The sequence below is a fragment of the Paramormyrops kingsleyae genome, chromosome 19 (genome assembly GCF_048594095.1).
Source record: "Paramormyrops kingsleyae isolate MSU_618 chromosome 19, PKINGS_0.4, whole genome shotgun sequence".
Lineage (NCBI taxonomy): Eukaryota > Metazoa > Chordata > Actinopteri > Osteoglossiformes > Mormyridae > Paramormyrops > Paramormyrops kingsleyae.
In genome coordinates, this window is record NC_132815.1 from 18,642,665 (window position 1) to 18,661,790 (window position 19,126).

At 48.3% G+C, this 19,126-nt stretch overlaps 1 protein-coding gene across 1 annotated transcript in view; it reads right to left on the bottom strand.

The window, feature by feature from the left end:
* The window catches only part of LOC111850951 (coiled-coil domain-containing protein 85C-A), a 45,951-nt gene that overhangs the window by 10,616 nt on the left and 16,209 nt on the right, over nt 1–19,126 (bottom strand). The window contains exon 2 of the mRNA XM_023825365.2: nt 6,540–6,619. Within this exon, the coding sequence (XP_023681133.2) occupies nt 6,540–6,619 (80 nt within the window). The remainder of the gene's footprint in view (nt 1–6,539; nt 6,620–19,126) is intronic.

Genomic DNA, 19,126 nt, shown 5'->3' on the forward strand with positions numbered 1-19,126 from the left:
CAATGTACGATAATGTAACTGCCGAAAAACAGAAGACTGGGGAGTGGGTTTAGTATTTCTCTCTCCGGGTCTCTACTGACCTCCAAAAACATTTCTACGGACCCCCAGGGGCTTGTGGACCACAAATGAAAACCCCTATTATACATTTTCTTGCCATTTGTTTATAATGGATTTATTTCATAGGGGAGCAGATTGTGCCGGGAATTGTTTATTTTTCTAATGCGGGTGGATAACAAAGGTTTCAGTAAGCTTATGTCTTTTTTTATTACCACGCTGCTCTAGGTGGAACGGAGAACAGACTTATGTTACACAGAGGACAGATGAAGAAAGAGCAGTTTGTCTACTGACTGTGAGGACACTTTCCATGGTACTGAGGTACAAATGAGTAAGTGAGGCCTACCTCGTTACTTGCTGTCTCAAGAAGTGAAAACACTAAGATTTTTGTGAGGGTTGATCCAGTGTTCTCTGCCGCCCCTGGGCAGCTCTACGATCTGGATTCCATGAAGTCCAAACCTGCTGACCATTTCCATCAGACAGTTATCACTGGTGACTGGTGTGTGACTCCCCTGATGTCCCTTGAAATCTACAATGTTTATTTTTAATTTTACTGATGTTTAGGCAGAAGTTATTATTGTGGTATTATTCAGGTTCATCACCATTCAGGTTCATCATCTAGCAGGTTCATCACCTTGCCTGGTACGATGGTGTTAATTGGTCAAGTTGATGGCATAGGTGTTCCTCTTGTCTAGGTGTTCAAAGTTGGTAAGAAACATTAAAGAGTCATTGACTGACCTAATCTTCTGATATACCAACTGTAGGAGGTCCCTAGAGTCCAGACCAATGCTGCTGATGTGACCCATGATCAGTCACTCCATACACTTCATGGTCACTGAGGTTTTAAACACTGCCCTGTAGTTATTCAGACATATCACCTTCTAAGTTTTCGGCAGTGGCAGAAGTATAGTCCCCTCCAAGCACAGTGAGACAATGGAGCGACAAGGAGATAATTCAATGAAAGGAGGAACCATCTCCACTGGCTGTCTTTAGAAAACAGAAAGGGATACCATTAGGACTGGTAGCTTTTCAGGCTTTGACCTTGTTGAAAGTCCTCCACAAGTCCTGTTCAGACAGGTTCATCACACATTCTCTGGTTCATTGGTGCCTTTGGTGTTTGGGTCACAACGTGAGCTTCAAACCTTGCAGAATCATTATTCATCTCCTGGGTATTGTGACATCAGAAGCTGTAATCTGACACCTCCAACCTTTGCAGATGGTACCGGCCTGCAGGCCCTTCCTAAACCCCTTGAATCTGCACCACCACATTGTGATCCCAGCTGGTCTTTGTGGTCTATTCTGGCATTGCGGATGGTCCACTCCAGGTCATATCTAATTCTCCTGATCCACTCAAGAGCATCAGACCATTCCCTTAGTTTGCCCTTCATGTGGTCTTTGAAATCAGGATTTGTGGTTTGAAAAAGTCCTTCTCCTTTTTTGAAGGAACATAAGAGATGGATTTAACAAAAGAAGCAGAAAACAAAAACAAAAGACAGCCCTTCTTGGCATCAGAAGAAGGGACCCAGACAGCAACAAACTGGGCTTCGGCTGGTAGGAAAGATTAATACTGTGGTCAGTATTATGCAAATCAATTTACCCGTACCTTATCTTACCCCCCTCCATTTAAACTGCTAACTTTCCCACCAGAGTAACTTACCTCCTCCCTTCATTTAACCAGGCCCCACAGTTTTCGTCCCCCAAGGGCCAATAATCCAGGATGAGCAGGTTCCTCACATACGCACACACACACAGACACACACACACAGACACACACACACACAGCGCCTTTGCTGTCTGTCCGGCAGGCCGCTCGGATGACGTTGCCACGGCAGCATGACTGTCACGGCGACCTGTGGCTTGGGGCCATTCCGCTTCGGATTGGGAGATGACGTTGCCACGGCTATAAATGGATCTGGCCCGTTTATCCTAATCACCTTGCATGGAGGCTAATGGGACGGGGCTGTCATCCATCTGCATCGCGGGCCCCCTGGCACGACGTGAAGACCCATTAAACTCTGCTAACAATGGACTCGTTCCTCCCTCAAAAGCACCAGCGAGGCTTTAACTCCTAAAGAGCGAATTCCCTCCTGCTGCCTTTACAAAAGGCCCACGCACCCGTTACAAGAAATGAAACTTAGAGCCTTCTCAGAAATAACTCACTTTTCCCGTACTCCTATAGCGGCCGCTACCGGAGCTGAATGCGGAGTTACTCTCCAAAGACACAGAGACTTTGTACAGGAGAATCTCAGCCTGAGGTGATTCCTGTCCTTTTGTAGAGAGAGGCTCATCGTTAATATCTGAATTCCTTTTCACGGTCTCTAAGTCTCTGTTTGCATGCCAGCAGGTTAGAGGACACCAGAAGTACTGTCGATTTACATTAGGATATCCGGTCAGTCAGAGGCAGGCCGATCTCCCTTCGCCAACATGTGTTCTTCTTTATGTGCTCAACCCTTGTTAGGTGGAGACATGATCAGCTTGCATGTGTGCCCCTGCGTGCCCCTGCGTCCCCCTGCGTGCCCCTGCGTGCCCCTGTGTGCCCCTGCGTGCCCCTGTGTGCCCCTGTGTGCCCCTGCGTGCCCCTGTGTGCCCCTGTGTGCCCCTGTGTGTGCTGCACTGTGTCACACGCAGCCTCCATCTCCAGATACAACCAAACATTTCCTTTTTTTTTTCCATCCCCAGATACAATGATGCAGCCGGACAGCTTTGTCACCTGTCTGTGTTCCCGCTCTTCTTCGCAGTCGTCTCCCACGAATCGCATGAACACATGGGTCAAGCTCCTATCAGGTTGTAAACACGGCGGCGGAGTCCCAGGGATGAGACAGAATCGGCCTCTATGTCAGCAATCTGACGAGCCGCTGAAAGGCTCAAGGCTGGTACACTCTTTTTATCAGTGCGGCCCGGAGACCGCTGAACCCAAGACAAGTATCAAAGATGGCTGTCATGTGATCATGTGATCGGTCCACAGCAAGCACAAAGATGCTGGCAACTGACCAATCACCAGCTACGTTCACAAACGATAAAAAAAACATCTGACCTTGCCCTGGGACGCATAAGAACAACATGGGTCTTTTTCTGTGCTGTGCCCTGCTAAAGAGGCCAAGGATTAAATCACTTCCTCCTTTAGGAATTCCAGCTGGTGCAAGGAAACATAAGTTTACAATCAGCTCTGGTGGTGGGGGGGGGGGGGGGTGTTGCATAACTGAAAGACAGCAAACTAGGCAATACCTCAGCTTATCCCCTCACGCCTGCTTGGCAAATGCCTAAACATCACAGCCATGAATAATTCATCCCTCCAGACTGGCTGAGCGTCTGTCCGTCGGCAACATTAGACGGGACACCGAAATCAGCCGTAGGGGGAACGTGTCCATCTGCTGTCATCTCCCTCAGCCGGCTCCGTCTCTGATGTAACAGGGGGGTAGAATTTTTAAAAAATAAAAATAGCACACATGACGAGCCGACGCATTAAAGTTTCATCCGGCTCCTTTCTCTTTACGCACATGACTGTATCCGCCGTGCATTATTGATGGCGGGTTCTGCCCCCCCCGGGGAGCGCCGTAAATCATTCATCCTGCCCCGTCATGTGACACGTGTCGCTGCCCTGTGCAGCCTGACCTCACCGTCTGGAGCTCCTCGCCGCCCCCTGCTGTGCGCGGCGGGTTTGCGGATCACTGGCTAACCAGGGCGGTGCGGCAGTGGTGGTGGGGGGCAGATGGTTTGCTGTTACGCGATTCTACCTGAAGCCTGGGCTTAAGCGAGAGCAGCTACAGGGGGGGTGAATGTTGGGAGCACTGCACTGCCCAGCCGGAAAGACACAGCTGAGGGACAGAGGGGCATGTGCTTTCTGGTAAGAGCAACAAAAGCACAACCCACACGTCATGACTGGAGAAAAGGCTTGTGCTCTGCAGCAGTGCTTCTGGATGGAGTGTAACCCCTAACCAAGAAAAGGCTGCTCTGCGAGAGCCTGGATCTGGTGGGGAAGGCAGATCCACATGACACATTAGACCGAGCGAGAAAGAAATGGGTTTCATTGGGGCTTTGGTGACATGAAGAGTTTGGGGAAACAGGATGAGGTCTGGCTGCTCTACAGCTTTAACGCTGGGCAGCAGGTGAACGAAAGGGCAGGTGACCTGACCTCACCCCCCACCCCGTGACATCAGTGTCCTCCTTTTTTTCATGCGCCACTGGATACTTAATTGTAAATCGCCCCAGCAATTATATGAATAAGTAATGGGTGCAATGGCACTCTGTGTAAACCACCCTGAACAGTGGTCTGCTCACACACAGCTAATGTATTATGGAATAACCCGGGCTATCAAGGATCCCTTCTTAAGCAGGTGAGCTGTACAGCCTTCTGGTGTCCCGTCTAAGGGTCTTAGGAAGCCTGTAACAGGCGGGTGCCATGGGGCCACAGAGATTTAAGTGGATAAACAGGCAGAAAACCACAGCCAGTCTGATCCCTGGATGACAGCCCCCCTGCCGACAAAATGCCACCTTGCCATTACAGACAGGCACTTGAAATGCAATGCAATGCAATTTTATTTATATAGCGCATTATCACATTACATTGTCTCAGTGCGCTTTACATTTCTGCCACGTAAGGACCCCCCAGTGAGTAAGCCAAAGGCAACGGTGGCAAGGAAAAACTCCCTAAGAGGAAGAAACCTTGGGAGGAACCAGACCCAAAGGGGGAGCCCATCCTCCAGGGGCCGGCAGATGGGTCAAATGCCCTCTCTAGCTAGAGGCTAGTGGGACGCTAATCACCAGGAAGGCAGCGCCTCCTAATGTCTGCTGTGATAATGCATTAAAACTCACAAGGAGGAGACCTGTGTACCATGGGGACACCACTATCATCTCCGACTGGATGCCAGCTGGTTGGGTCTTGTCTGAATGAAACACGCCCAATCACATTTCCCCCAGTTTCTGGTAGGGTGATGGCTCATTGGGTAGCACTGTGGCCTCACAGTGGTTGTGGGTTCATATCCCACCCTCAGCTCTGTATGTGAGGAGTTTGCAAGTTCTCCTCATAGTTCGGGTGGGTTTCCTCCTGGGATTCAGGTTAGCTACCGGCAATACATAAACGTGTCTGTGTGAACTGGTGTCCCTTATATCACCAATAATGTGCGAAATGTGTAAGCGTGTGCCCTGTGACTGACTGAAATCCCATCCCTGATGGCCTCCAGAAACACCGTGAATCACGCTGTACCGGATAATCACTTACGGAAAATTCATGGACGGATTGGATACTGAAATGCTGGAAAAAGATTCTGAGGAATCTGCAGTCTCCAAAACCAGTCATTAAAAAGAGGCCAGACCATAAGAGGACCGCTGGCACGTCACAGCGGTGTCGATACAAGGCGCTCACCGACGCCAGCCTAACCCGCATGGGTCTTATTCAGCGTCTTGTAACGAGGAGGAAAGCATTCTTTGCCGGCTCATTTAGCGAGTCGTCTATGGCTGCGGCACCGGCATCGCTTTCAGGGTGCGTCGCGTGAGACTGCGCACAGACCACCCATACAGCAAGGCGCCGCTCTGCCCATGAGCTGCGTTTCTTTTTTAATAATGCCATGTAGCTGTATCGATAGCAGAGACATGCATGGACAGACTTCTCCACCATGGAGGGCAAACACTACTGTATGTGAGAGTGTGAGGTGCGGAACGCCAGGCAGGCCTCAAATCCACCCTGAGCATCTCAGGGACGACTCTAAGAACCTTCCGACCTTCAGCGATGGTACCCAACTCTGGAAAGTTCAGTCAAACTAAATTCCAAGCCTGTGACATCGACTCCACGACTACCCGTTCCCTGGATGGCAGATTCAAGTACGGGACGATTCCGAGCACAGAACAGCTTCAACTTTCCTGTACGTTTCTGGAGGACTAATTACACACCACTTCCGTAATTGTGCGGATTATAAAGGCCTGGTGTCAGGCTTCCTGCCTCCACACAGATCTAGTCGTGATGCGATTAAAAGCGATGAAAAGTGACGTTAACAAAAAAAAAAACCCATTATAGCTCAGCACTGCTTTTCCTCTGAGCAGGAAACACGTTCCTTAGAGCAGACGAACAGCGACAGAAGAGAAATCTGCATATATCTGGCCTACATTTAGATATCACTGAGGTTCTGCCAGAGACTCACCGAAAAAGCCTGCTGTTTGTCAGACGGCAGTTTAAGTCACACTCACACTGTGATGTAACCTTGGGCTGGCTTCCGTGACGGTGACCTGCTGTTGTACTTTCAGGCTGAAGTAAGTTTTCCTCGGAAACAAGCGTGTGAGTCACACTAGAGCAGCGGGTTTTCAGTCACACGCGCTAACAAAAAGCTTCCGAAAAGCAGCCGTCAGCCATCTGGGTTCCACTCCGCTGGGCGTTTGTGGCACCGGTAAGCATTTGGAGACTGAAGGTGGGCAGGAATCGATCACGGGTCACAGGGGGGAGTTAACGTCGCCGGGGGCAACAAGAAACACCTCAGCTCTTTTGAAGGTCTTACCTGGGACAGGAGCTTGTTGTTGTCGTCTTCCAGAATCCGCACCTTCGTCTCGAGCTGCCGAATGTAATTCGACGATGAATCTGCGGGAGGGAAACAAACGAATGGGTGATGTCATAAACATTCCTCATTCTTATATCTGCTTGGTTATATAACAAGTATATTTACCCAAAGCTGTATATCAGCCCAATAAATACTCAAGAGTAGAACAGCAGCTCTCCTTAGTCAACCTCCATTATTATTTAAGCACCAGCTCCCAGATCACCGCCCATAAGGATTAACGATCAGCATAAGCAATAGCATCACCTACACATGTGTGATACTCTGTGTAATAGCCGTGGGTCTGGGATCTTCTCATGGTACTGGATGGTGAGACTTCAGGCCCTTTACATGTGAGTCCAGGCTTCCCCATGGAACACAGCCTCGGATCTGTTCCCAGCAGTCCTTCGTGCTTAATCTCCTATAATATACCCTTCATCTCCATTGTTCACTCTACAGCGTGGAAGTTCTGCACTTTGCAAAGCCCTCAGCCCTAATCTTAAAATTGCTCCTTTTCTTTATAGATCAACCACAAATTTGACATTCGACACTTTTACCTGATATTCTCTGTTGTAAAACATTGCATTACTTTTAAGGTGTTTTTGAGCATTCTTTACAGAGAAGGGGTTTGAATTTCAGTCTGCATTGTCCATTTGAGTCCGCATCCTAATTATGTCACCGTATACAGCTGAATGAGTATATTACTTTAACATTCTTGATTATGCTGAAATGTTGTACACCTGTGTCAGATGTCGCCCGGGCATTGTGTGTGGAGGTCTCCCTATGTCCATGTCAGATGGGAGGCTACTCCTAAGCTCTCCATGGTCTGTGATGGTGTGTGTTACAGCGGCCTTCTGCCCTGTGCTTCCTGGGTCTTCTGGCTCCCCGAGACCCTGCAGGGCACACGCAGTCTGGCGGAGGTATTGGTGGATGTATGGAATGGAGAGAAACGCCTCCGTATTTCACACCCGACACCTTTTCAATTAAGCCTATGACATTTTAATGACACAATAATCGGCTAGGACACTGGGAACACCCTTATACAGAACATGACTGGTATGTCAGTGCATGACTAAGGACATGACCTGACGGAGAAAGTCACGGAAGACGTGTGAGCGCCTAACGGCTCGCTGGAAATGTTCTCCGAAGGGCTGTGGGTGAACACGCCCGTCCTGGATTTCTGCACTGGGCTCAGATGCTATTGGCTGCATGCGTGCCATAGATGTGAGACTGACACTGCTGCTTCCCTGCGGATTCACCCGCAGCCGGATGTGACCGGGTGAGCGCTGGGCACTCAAAGACCCCAGAATGTTCCCTCCCTTGTCGGGGGTGGGGGGCGGGGTTCCCCAGGGAGAAAATAATGAAGGGCGCAGAGACGCACGGGACTGAAAAGTGAGACGGTGAGTAAAAGGAAATGATGAGAGATGGAGAGTGGGAACAGTGGAGCAATAGAGAAGAGATGGACGGTGATGCAGAATGATGGCCCCTCCCCCCAAAAGCATGTCTCAGCTGGTAGAACCTCAATGACCAATTGCTCGGTCCACTGGAAACACCAAGTAATAGTGCTTAGGCAATGGGAACATTGTGCTTCACCCTTCAATGGCATATATCAGTTACAGTCATACTACACCCAACATTTTTCAATGCCTCACCACCAGGTGTCACTATTCTACAAACAATGCTAGCAACATTTTATTGACTTTTCTGAAGCCAAGCAAATGTCCTTACTTATCCTTCAAAACAAGTAACAGAAGTGACAGACTATAATACTCCTTATAATACTGACTTTTTAGGAGCACAAATGAAGGCACTGCACTGGGAGTCGGCAATCCTCTTTGGCTTTCTTGTGACGTGCTAATCTCAATACATCTGGCTGCCTGACCAGAAACAGGTTGCTGAGCTGATTAGGAGGAATCCCCGGCTGCCGCCACCAGTGCAGCACCGTCCGGCCGCGCCGCTGCCCCCACACGGCCTTGTCCTGAGAGGCGCTGCTCCCTCTGCCCGTCACAGTCTCAGAATAAGTATCAAAAGTATCCCTGCAACTTAATACCTGAATACAAAGGATTTTTTTGTCCCGATCATAAAAGAAGTATTTCCACAAATTAGAGTCTCGTTTTTGCACCTTAAAAGCACCACTCTTACTTGTTGTTTGATCTATTAAGACAGACCCCTTTTTCCTGCTCCCCAACAAAAACATTGTAACTCTATACTCTGTTTTATCTGCCTCTCTAGCTGGGACACCAACATATGGCTGTAAGCAACGTTAATTCAGAACAGCTACATCTCCACTTCACTCATAGTGAACAGATCCGCGGAACATGAGATGCTGTGCAAGGTTTAGTGCAGGAAAGTAGAGACATTTCCTTTGGTGAAGATCCCGAATGGACAGGGAACTGGCAATAAACTGTTAAAGTGCTGTTCCTTTGTAGTCCGTGGGAATGCAGAGAGGATTAGACAGCGCACCCCCTCCCTGAAAAACAAGTTCAGGAGCGCTCTACAGACAGCCGGCCCCAACAGCACACATGCGAGGCTCACACGGACGCTTAGGCCGGTGATGAGGATAATCGCTCAATCAGTTTAACGCCCCACTCCTGATGAAACCCGGAACGTAAATGCGGCCTGATAATTGAAATGTTGGGCTAGCTTATTTCCCCACAGGGGTGCCTTAAGTTCAGGTGGGGTTAAACAAAAACAATAAAAAGACACTGCCGTCTCAAAGTTACACAGGTCTTAGGCTAACTGCTAACACATTTAGCTAGCCAGTAGCATCTTTAGTGCCAATTCGGATTTGTTTTTCAGCTAAAGGTGCAACGTCTTTCCCGAGTAAACAAGGCTGTGTCAGTCTGTATCTTCATGGCCAGGCGTACGTCAGGGTCTGACCCTCTCGGTTTGTCGCCTCTGATCACATCAGCGCCCCCGCCATGACCCACTTCCGCCCCCCACCCAACCCAGCTGATGCTACCAGCCCCTGGCGGAGTGCTGATGAGGTTTGCTTTGGGAGACGCCATATGGAGGGCTAGGGTCAAGCCTCCTGGGACAGCGTCAGCGTGCCAGACCGGAATGAAAAGGCGAAGGGGCCTCCTTAGATAATCAAATCAAACGACTGATCCCCCATCTTGACGACAGGGAAACACCACCCCCCGCACCCCCGCCCCTCCATCTTAAGAACCAACCAACTCCTTCACCAAAAAATAGCTGCATCTGTTCTCCATCTCTAGAAGTCAAACTTGTCTGAGGAGAAGAGCAGTCTGCCTGCATCTTGCAGGCTTGGGTGCTCCTGAACATACAAATGAGTTCACACTCAGTCTACAACGTAGGGAAAATCTGAAGACAAAGAAGAACACGCCTTCCGTTTTGAGGACTATTTAAAAAAATATAATATAATAGCTCAGCAGAGCTGAAACGCTCTTCCTCTTTTTAAAGCCTTATCTGCCCTCTTTCACTCAAGAGTCAATTTCGATGAGGAGGAGGTGCAGGGGAGGAGGTAGAAAAAACATGGGAGTTACAGGCCGTTGCATTCCTTTCTGGTGCGCTTGCAGTTTTTCAGCATGTGATCTGGCCCCTTCGTGCAGCAAAAATGAAATCCTGTTGGCCTCAAACTGAGTGACAGCCCATGATTGAAAGCAGAGCTTCTCTTTTCCTTTTAATCACCAGCAGAAAAAGGAGAAAAGATGGGGACCACACACCAGAAAGGAGCCGAAAATGAAATGCAGACCCAGGAGATCTCGAGGAGCAGAGGGCAATGGCGGGCACCTGGAACGTTCCCGGACGCGTGGCGTTCGTGCCTGACACGGGCACATCTCGCAGCAAACTTTCGGGCACGTTCCGTCTGTGCCAATACGACCAAACCCCGGCATTAGAGAGCAGATTAGCTAATACGGCAATTAGGAGGACTCTCGACGGGGTAGGTGCTGGCACGTCGGCAGGCAGGCAAATAAAAACAGGCAGATGTTGGTGAGAGGCATCGCTGCCGACGTCCTCCAGGTCACGCCGGGACTCGGACAAACTCCCTGGGCCCGCCGGGCAGCAGTGGCATGCCTGCTCTCGCACACCAAACCCTCGGCCGGCTTAAGAGGGATCTGCTCACGTGTCCCGGCAGCTTTGTCTTACTTGCCCGACAACCGGGGAAGCGGCTGAGGTCGTGTCGAGGCAGAGCCGGCGGTGTGAATGGCTTGTGAGTGCCGGTGAGCCATCATTATGGTTGCTCTCTCAGCACACAACACGGCCTGCTCTGCGCTGTTTGAACCCTTTCCATTGGTTTACTGATACAAACGCAATGCACAGCAACATAGAGCCCAATTTAGCATCAATAAGTCCAGCCTTCGAGGAATAACTGAGGCTTGGGTATGGTTCTATAGGCCACCAAGGCAATGTAGCATTCTGTCTAATTACATATATAGTAAACTGTGCATTTAATGTGATGTTCCCACGCTGAGATCTTTCTGCTAACTGGGACGGGTTTCAGGTTTGCCACTGGCCAGATAAGTAGCCCAGTGGTTAGCATGGTTGCCTCAAACCTCTAGGACCAGGGTCCAAGTCACCGTCCATGTGCTACTGCGGGGTTCCCTGTTCCTTCTAGCGTTGATGTGAATGGTGTGTATGTGTGCCCTGCGATTGGTTGGCACCCCAACCCTGTTATTCCCTGTCTTGTGCCTGTAGCCTCTGGAATAGGGTCCCGTAACCCTGAACAGGACAAGCGGGTATATAAAGGACGGACAGATGCACGGACCCCAGTGTTTCCCAATCCGGGCCCCAGGGATCCGAAGACGGTCCACGTTTTTTTTGCTCCTTTTGGTAGCTGGGATTGAGCCAAAATGTGGTCTGTCTGGCAGAGAACTGGGAGGGAAAAAAACGTGGACCGTTGTGGGTCCCTGAGGGTTGGGAAATGGTGCCGTAATCCAATATAAAGCACTTGAAGGGGTTTATAGGAAAGAGTCAGGAGGCTGTTCACGTTACGTACTTTAAAACCAGCTCTGTCTGTTAGTCTGAAGTAAAAGGTAAGTAAAGTTAAGGTCACCCGCTCTGTTTCCAGTCACACATTCTATCAATCATTAGCCCACTGGTACAACCAGCCATGACCTCGCCCCCTGCTGTGCATAGCAACAGACACACGCAACGCCGAACTGTAGCTGCTTCAGTTTTTACATGTTAATTTGTAATCCAAACCAACAGTTATTCTCTGACTTCAGAAATTGAAAGCATTCTCCACAAATGTCTGGAGAAATTTTTACATGCTACAACCCAGCTTCAGCCCCCCAAAAACCATATAACGGAAATCTCTGACCCTGCTTTCCGTGTCACAGAGCCCATGTATGACACTCTGCATGCCAGCAAAGTCCATGTCACCATCGACGCAGACCTGACCAGAAAGGTCATCTGTGACCTCCACCTCTCGGTAACATGTGAGTACTGCTGATTGGATATCTGTCCTCATTCATGTTACACCTTCCTAGGTATCACATTAATACCCTTACTAGCTAACAGTGGACCTTGGGACAGGATACACAAGAGAAACCCTCAGATCCTTTCAAAGACCATTCTTCAACACATGACGCGTAGGCTTCCGGGATGTGACATCACGCCAGGTTCCCAGCTTGAACTTTGTGTCAAGGATGTTCTTGGTTTAGCGAAGTCTGATGCTGGAGCGAGTCGAGGCCCCTGGCCCCACCACAATGAAAATAGACGACTTCCTCCCCCCCACAAAGAGGCCGCCCGGCCCGGAGTGAAGCAGGGGACAGAGGTAAAACATGTTCATCATCAATCTCTGTTTCATTTGGCCAGAGTTATGCGTCGTGGGGGGTATCATCGGCTCTTAAGCCCCCCCCAGCCTATAACATGACCTATGTTTCTCGTTCCAAACCTCAGCTTGGCACTCCTGGATGCTAAATCCCACCTCATTGTATCTGTGATGACTAAGAACCAAAAAATGCTGAAGTCACCGGGTTTAAACCACGCTCCTTGTGTTCCTCTCTACAGCATTTAGCAGAAAACCAGAACGTCGCCAACTGAGATGCCTTTCCCATCGACATATATAGCCTGGCTCTGTTTATGTGACCACAACACCTGATAAACAACTCAGCCTGTTTCTGTATACAAGACTGCAAATGTTGGTCATATACTATACAATGTATGTATCCAGTTTACTCAATAATACTGCATCCTCAGCACTACACTGTTCAAAATATCAAGCGGCCGTCAAGAACCCTTAATGCAACAGCAGCAATCGCTGTGCGGTATTAGTGCAGGAACGGGGAGATGAGAGGTGCCGCGGTCCTGCTCACAGGCTGACCCCTTTGTGTCAGATTCTTCAGGAAAGCGATGGGGCTTCACCTGGCCTGTCCGACAGCGAGGGCGGGTACAAGGTCCTCATCTCTTGCGTGAGAGCTCCGCAGGCGGGGAGAGGGTCAAAAACTCCACAAAATGCCTTCTTTGTGAAATATAAAATGGTGTCCAGATTAAGTTCTACTGTTAAAAGGAAGGAGGGCAAGCTGAAAAAACAATGGGGAGATTAGTATTTAAAAAGGGCTGTGTTCGGACCCCCCCCACTGCGAAGAACAAAGACAATGAAGGAAATCCCGGATTTAAGAAGCAGACTCATCCACAGCACGCAGCAAAAGCGAGAAAGCCACGAATGACAGAGACCAGAAACAGCTGGCTTATTCACACCACGCATCGCTAAGGCACGACTTCAGCCACGCGAGGGCACCTGCCATGCTAATCTCCATCACTCCCTCAGACCGAATTTCCTCTTGGAAAGTCATCAAATGGAAGGATCCAGAGAAGGAGAATGGGGTCTAAATATGGAGCAGGACATCTGACGATCTTCTGTGATCTAAGTCATAACTTCACGATAACAGGGAGGTTTAGCTTATAGAAGATAATTATTATCCTATTAGGGAAGCGGGAACAGCAGACGTTGATTAAGGTAGTATGTAGGTACTCTTTTGTATGGTTTTCAAATGAAGGATGTAGGTCTCATAAGCTCTGATCAGAGATGAACAGCTGCAGCACGTTAATATAATTGACCCTGCTGTGCATCCCTGTCCTGGGCTCTCAGGTTCCAGGCCGTGAACATGAAATGTTAAGTTCCACCACCCAGGACACCTTTAACTGCTGAATTAGCAGCCAACTGCTGTCTAAACAGGTACAGCACAAGGGAGTGGGCGGTTAGGAGTGTCGCATACTTCCAAAGCACAGTGTGCTCCCCGCACTGAGGCTCTTCTACCCAGCGCCTGCCTCGTTCTCGCGACCGTGCCCACGGAGCTGAATCCCCCATGAACCAAAAACACGGCTTCCCATGGAAGACACACGCTGTCCGCGAAGCGGTGTGCGTGTGTGTCATCTATACCAGCGCATTTGGGACTTCTGTTTTGCTTGGCAATAGATCCCATCTGTCCCTCCCCCAAGTTTCCCCTTTTTAAGTAAGTTTATTTGAGTTTAACCCTGACCTGAGTTTCCTGATGCATGATCAGTGGGTTATCAACCCAAAGAGATAAAAGCTGAATCCAGAAGGCAAACAACACACATGGTGAGCTGGTCAGTTTCCCCTGGGTTTCATTCTATGGGTGAACAGCGCAAACATCTAGAACGTTCTGGGCTAAGCTGAAACTACTGGGCAGCACCCAAAGGTAAATTATGGGAAAGGCTTTATTGTAAATGAAAATGATAATACAAGCAAACTAGAATTGCTGCTGTGTTGCGGTTTACCCCTAAAATCACACATATTAAGCGCCAATGGGGTGACATCCGATTTACGAGTATTTACCACACGGCAAAATTTACAGGGCTAATTTAACACCAGCTGTTTATATGAGCCCTACAGGATCCGGGCAAGCACGGAGAGGTAATGAGGTAATGCTCGTAGCTTTGCCATTTCCTGATTATCTGTTGTCACAGGAATGGGGGGGCGGGGGGGATTTTCAGTGCAGCAATGATGCCAGTTTGTGGTTAACCTGCTGGAACAGTAAAACTTTCTCAGGCGTATTTTACTGTAAGGGGTGGCAGCAGTGCCTCAGACTTTATGGAAAAATTTATAATTCTATGTGAAGAAAAGACATAGACTCTATACATTATAGATTTAGGCCATTAATAGGTAGGCTTAAAGGTACCAGCAGTGTGAGAATCATAGAGCACCCCTGAATCACCGAATGAATTTCTTTTTGTTATTTTTAGGGTTGAAAATGCAGTAGGTTTCCACACGTGCTTGTTATTCCTTTTAAACTGATTCAATGACTTACTTGCGTGTGATCTGGCCTCTGTCTCTAACCAGACCTCAGGCAGAGGAAAACATTCCCGTGGAGAGGAGGAGATAAGCACTTAAGTAATTAACAGCGTGAGTCGACACAAGCACGTTGTGCCTTGGGGGCCCGACGCGGGACCCTGCTACTGCAAAACAGCCCGTCGGGTGAGATTCAGCCCCACTGCATCAGGACAGTTGGCCTAAACTCCATGATGAGCTGCATTATATCTCTTCTTTTTAATTTCTTAATATGGAAAATGCCGGCTATAATCGTCTTACTGCGGAAAGCTCTGGATTATCTGAGTGGGGCATATGCGTCTTCCTTGTCCAAGGTTCCCTCCATTTTGCTCTCGCTGTTACCCCCCCTCCGCCGCACTGTTTTCCCAGGTTGGACCTTCCCGCTGGTTAAACAAGCCTGTCCACAGCATTGGCTCATGTCTGCTTATCATTTGTAACATAGAGGCACAGCAGACAATGCTCAGGTTCTCCTGCGTCGTGGTGCTGGGCAGGACGCTCCGTATTTGTACTGTGTTATCCTCCCCTTTCAGTTAACCATCATTCTTTGGTGTTGCAATGCCCCCCCCAGCTCTGAGCTCCATACCCTGCAAGGTTTCCAGTTACCATTCAGTTAGCAGTTATTTATGCCTAGACCAGCAAGGACTGTTATCTTCCATTCAAATAAATGATACGTTTAAGCAATTAGGTGATGACAGAGGACAAAAATGTCAGCACATGCACAAACGGCACACTGACTCACATAAACATCGAGGCACGCTTAATCCGCACACACTACTGCTCACCCGAGGGTGCACACCACGCTGGTATGCTTGTGCCTCGTAAGCAATTTTAGCTGATCACCACATTTGAGCATCAAGCTGTATGTCTCATTTTTATCAAGATATTTGGTGTGAATCGAGTATTTAAAGGTACAGAATTAATAACATCTTCAGCAACTTAACCATAAACTGCTATGCAATGACACCAAAAGCACACCCTTTGCCTGAAATTGTACCCTACAATTATATTTCTGCTTGGGATTCAGAAAGAAACACACAGACAAGCAATACCAGTGAATAGCAGATCCCTGCCTCTTGCTTTATGAAAAATGTTTTAGCGAGCAGTTTAAAAACGACAAAATAACACCAACCTCTTGGATGTATGCGAACATTAACCACATAAGAACATTGACAATCTGCCCAAGCACATTTTCTTTTTGCTGTATTGTGATTTGACAGAAAGGATTACTCAACACCGTGGGCACCCTCCCTGTCCCGGCACGCAAAGGCGGCACACCCCACATTGAATACTGACACAGTTCTCGGTGTCCTACACCCAACCTCATCCACGGTATGGTGGGAAGCCCCTCCACACACAAACACACGTGTTCTACACGCATGTACCCAGCCCTATGCGGCATCTGCTCCCAAGAAACCATGACTAACAAGTCGCCGGTCATCCCCGTCCAAATATTCAGTGTTTCTGCTGGGACGACGGTCCACAAGACAGCTCCTTAGCCACAGACCTCCATGTGCCCCGTGGATATGCAGACGCCAAAAAGGGGGGATTAGCTGCAGAAGGGGGGGCTGGGGGTCCGCCTCTCACCACAATGTGTCACGTGACCTGCCAGACAGTCGCTTAGCACGTACCCGTTTCCAGGGTGTTTCGCGCGGATTAAAGATGGCTGACTTTTTTTTTACTTAAGCAATTCAGCCTGAAGTGCGATTCAAGCATCTCTCCTGAGACTTGGTACTTGTCCATCTCCCTAGCTGCTGCCCGTGTGAACTGCCTTTTAAAGATATAGTCAAGTGAAGCATGGGATCAAAAGTCTTTCTTCCTCATCAGCAAGACAGCTGTAACTCGTCTGTCATACCGCAGTGTCTGTAAGGGCCGGGAGACCTGGAAGGCAGAGGGTGCGTGCTGTGACAAGTTCCCTTGGCTTCATTACTGTAACCCTTTAAATCAGGTGACATGCCCCAGGGGGGGATATTGAGTTCATAATACCGTGTCTGAACAATGCACCAAAAAATCCGGATCCAAGAGGTACCCAACCAATTAGATGGTTCAGCCACGCAAACGTCATCTGTAAGCCTCTATCCATGCAAAAGAGACAACGGACGAAAAAAAGGCTGCGACCAACATCAAATAATCCCCCCTCGCTCAGACCCCCACCCCGTCGAGGAACAACAATCGTAAAATCTTCTGTCCTGGCAAGTTTTCTGGTGGCTGCGGAGAATCGGGCTGACACGTATCTGCCAATCCGCCGTTCAGTGGTCTACAGCAGCAGCGAAAACAAAAGGGGCTAATGGTAGCTTCTGACGTCACCCCGTCAACGCGATTTCCACCATCCACTCCAGACATTCGTTTTTTTTCCCTTTTCCTTCCTGGATCCCCGGTGACTGCGGAAAAAGGAAGCGCGATATCCAATCCGAGGTTCCCATTCCTATTCCAATTCTATGTTGTACAAGCCAAGCCCCTCCCAAAACAGTAACCCCCCCCCACATCTGCAAAGATCCTCACTTGCAAAAGTTTCCTTGCCTCATTTTTTTCTAATTGGTCCAGTGGTTAATAAACATCTTATGATACATGCAGCACCATCAGATCGACTGTAATAAAAGGAATTTGGGCCATAAATCTTTCTATCGTTGGTCACCGAGAACTGAAGACATGTTTCGACAGTGTGTATTTCAAGCGTGGTTCAGCTAGCTTTGAAGTTAAATCGACGAATATAGAATCTGACAGCCGCACCGAACGTGACGTTGCAGAGAGAGAGCTCACCATTGTCGCAATAGGAGGGTATCCTAGCAACAAGCCACTTGGTTTGACTGTAGTGCCTGCTTATGCTATAATTCCCTCTTACATTCAATCACGGCGTCCCCAAGGGTCACCCTGTCACTTAAAGTGGTCAAAGTACATGCAACGGCAAATCGGGAATCTGTTCTAAGTTATTAACAACATCACAAACTAATCGTCTTACACGCTTTTTGGCAGAATCAAAATTATCAACAATTTTCAGTTTCCCGCCATTTTCCTGTGAAACTGATCAAAAATTCCACCCAAAAATACTGCATGTTATCCTCTGTCTCTTCTTTGATTTGTCTGCCTTTTCTCTATAAACCACGAGAAGCTAGACAGCATCGAGAATAGCTAAACTACAGTACATTTATATCTGCTACCTTTCTGTTTAGACTTCAGTACAGCTAATACTTATCATGCTACACCTTCTCTGGGTATTAAACTCCCACAACAATATAACGAGAAGTCCTCAACAATAACTTTACTATACTCATTTGTTAGACAGATTTAATTCATTAATTTGTTCATTTTAATCTTGCCTCGCTGGTGCTGTTATCTAATGCAACTTAAATAGCTTGAACCTTATCCATATATAAATAGTTTTTTTTACAGAGGTTATTTCAAGAATACTGTTAACGAGGATGAGGAAAGTCACAACAGTCCCTGATTATTAAACTACCAGCTGAGTGCAAGATCACTACAGCCAAGCAATGGAAGGGGAGCCCCACCAGACTTGCCCTGATTTATTCAGCATTGGCCCAAGAGCTTCCAAGGGTGGAACTAGGTTAACCACGGACTTCAGTGTTAGCAAGATAAAGGGGCTTCCCGATTTGTGTAAGCTTTGGCTCGAGGAAGTACAGAACCAGGCGCAACAAGATATTCCCATGAAGGCCGAAAATGGGTCCGGTTCTCTTGACACAACTGCGAAGAAAAAGACGGCAGCGAAGCTGCACCAAAGTAGCAGGAATTCCGAGAGAACCGAGAACGTGTCTCAGTACCAGGCCAAATCTCCTTAAAGACAAATAATAATGCGTCCGGACAGGATCAATTGCTCTTAGTCATGCAGGTTACACACATTATCATTTACACCAGGATATAGTCAATACCGTAACTGTTATGACCTGCGCGTCCAGTCCTCGTGTGTGCCACGCCCTCCTCGTTAACCCCGTGTCAATTCCCATCGTATCAGCTGTCTTGCGTTTATTCTGAGGTCACGTCCTGTATTTAGTCCGCATTCAAGTCTGTTTCCCCAGGTCTGTCATTGATGTTTGTTGCCGTGTGCTCCTGGTTTGTGCTGTCCGCCTTAAATAAACCCCGTTTACCCGCATTTACGGCTCTCTCGCTTGCTTCCCCGCTCGCCCGCATGCTGTTCACAACAGTAACTTTACATTGCATGCTACTTTATCAAAATACATGCCTTTATATTTTACTGAAGTAACTGCAGTTAAATATGAGAAGATTCTGAAATTGCTGACTAATTACTCACAAGTACAGTTGTTCAGCTCATACAGTGTCAGGT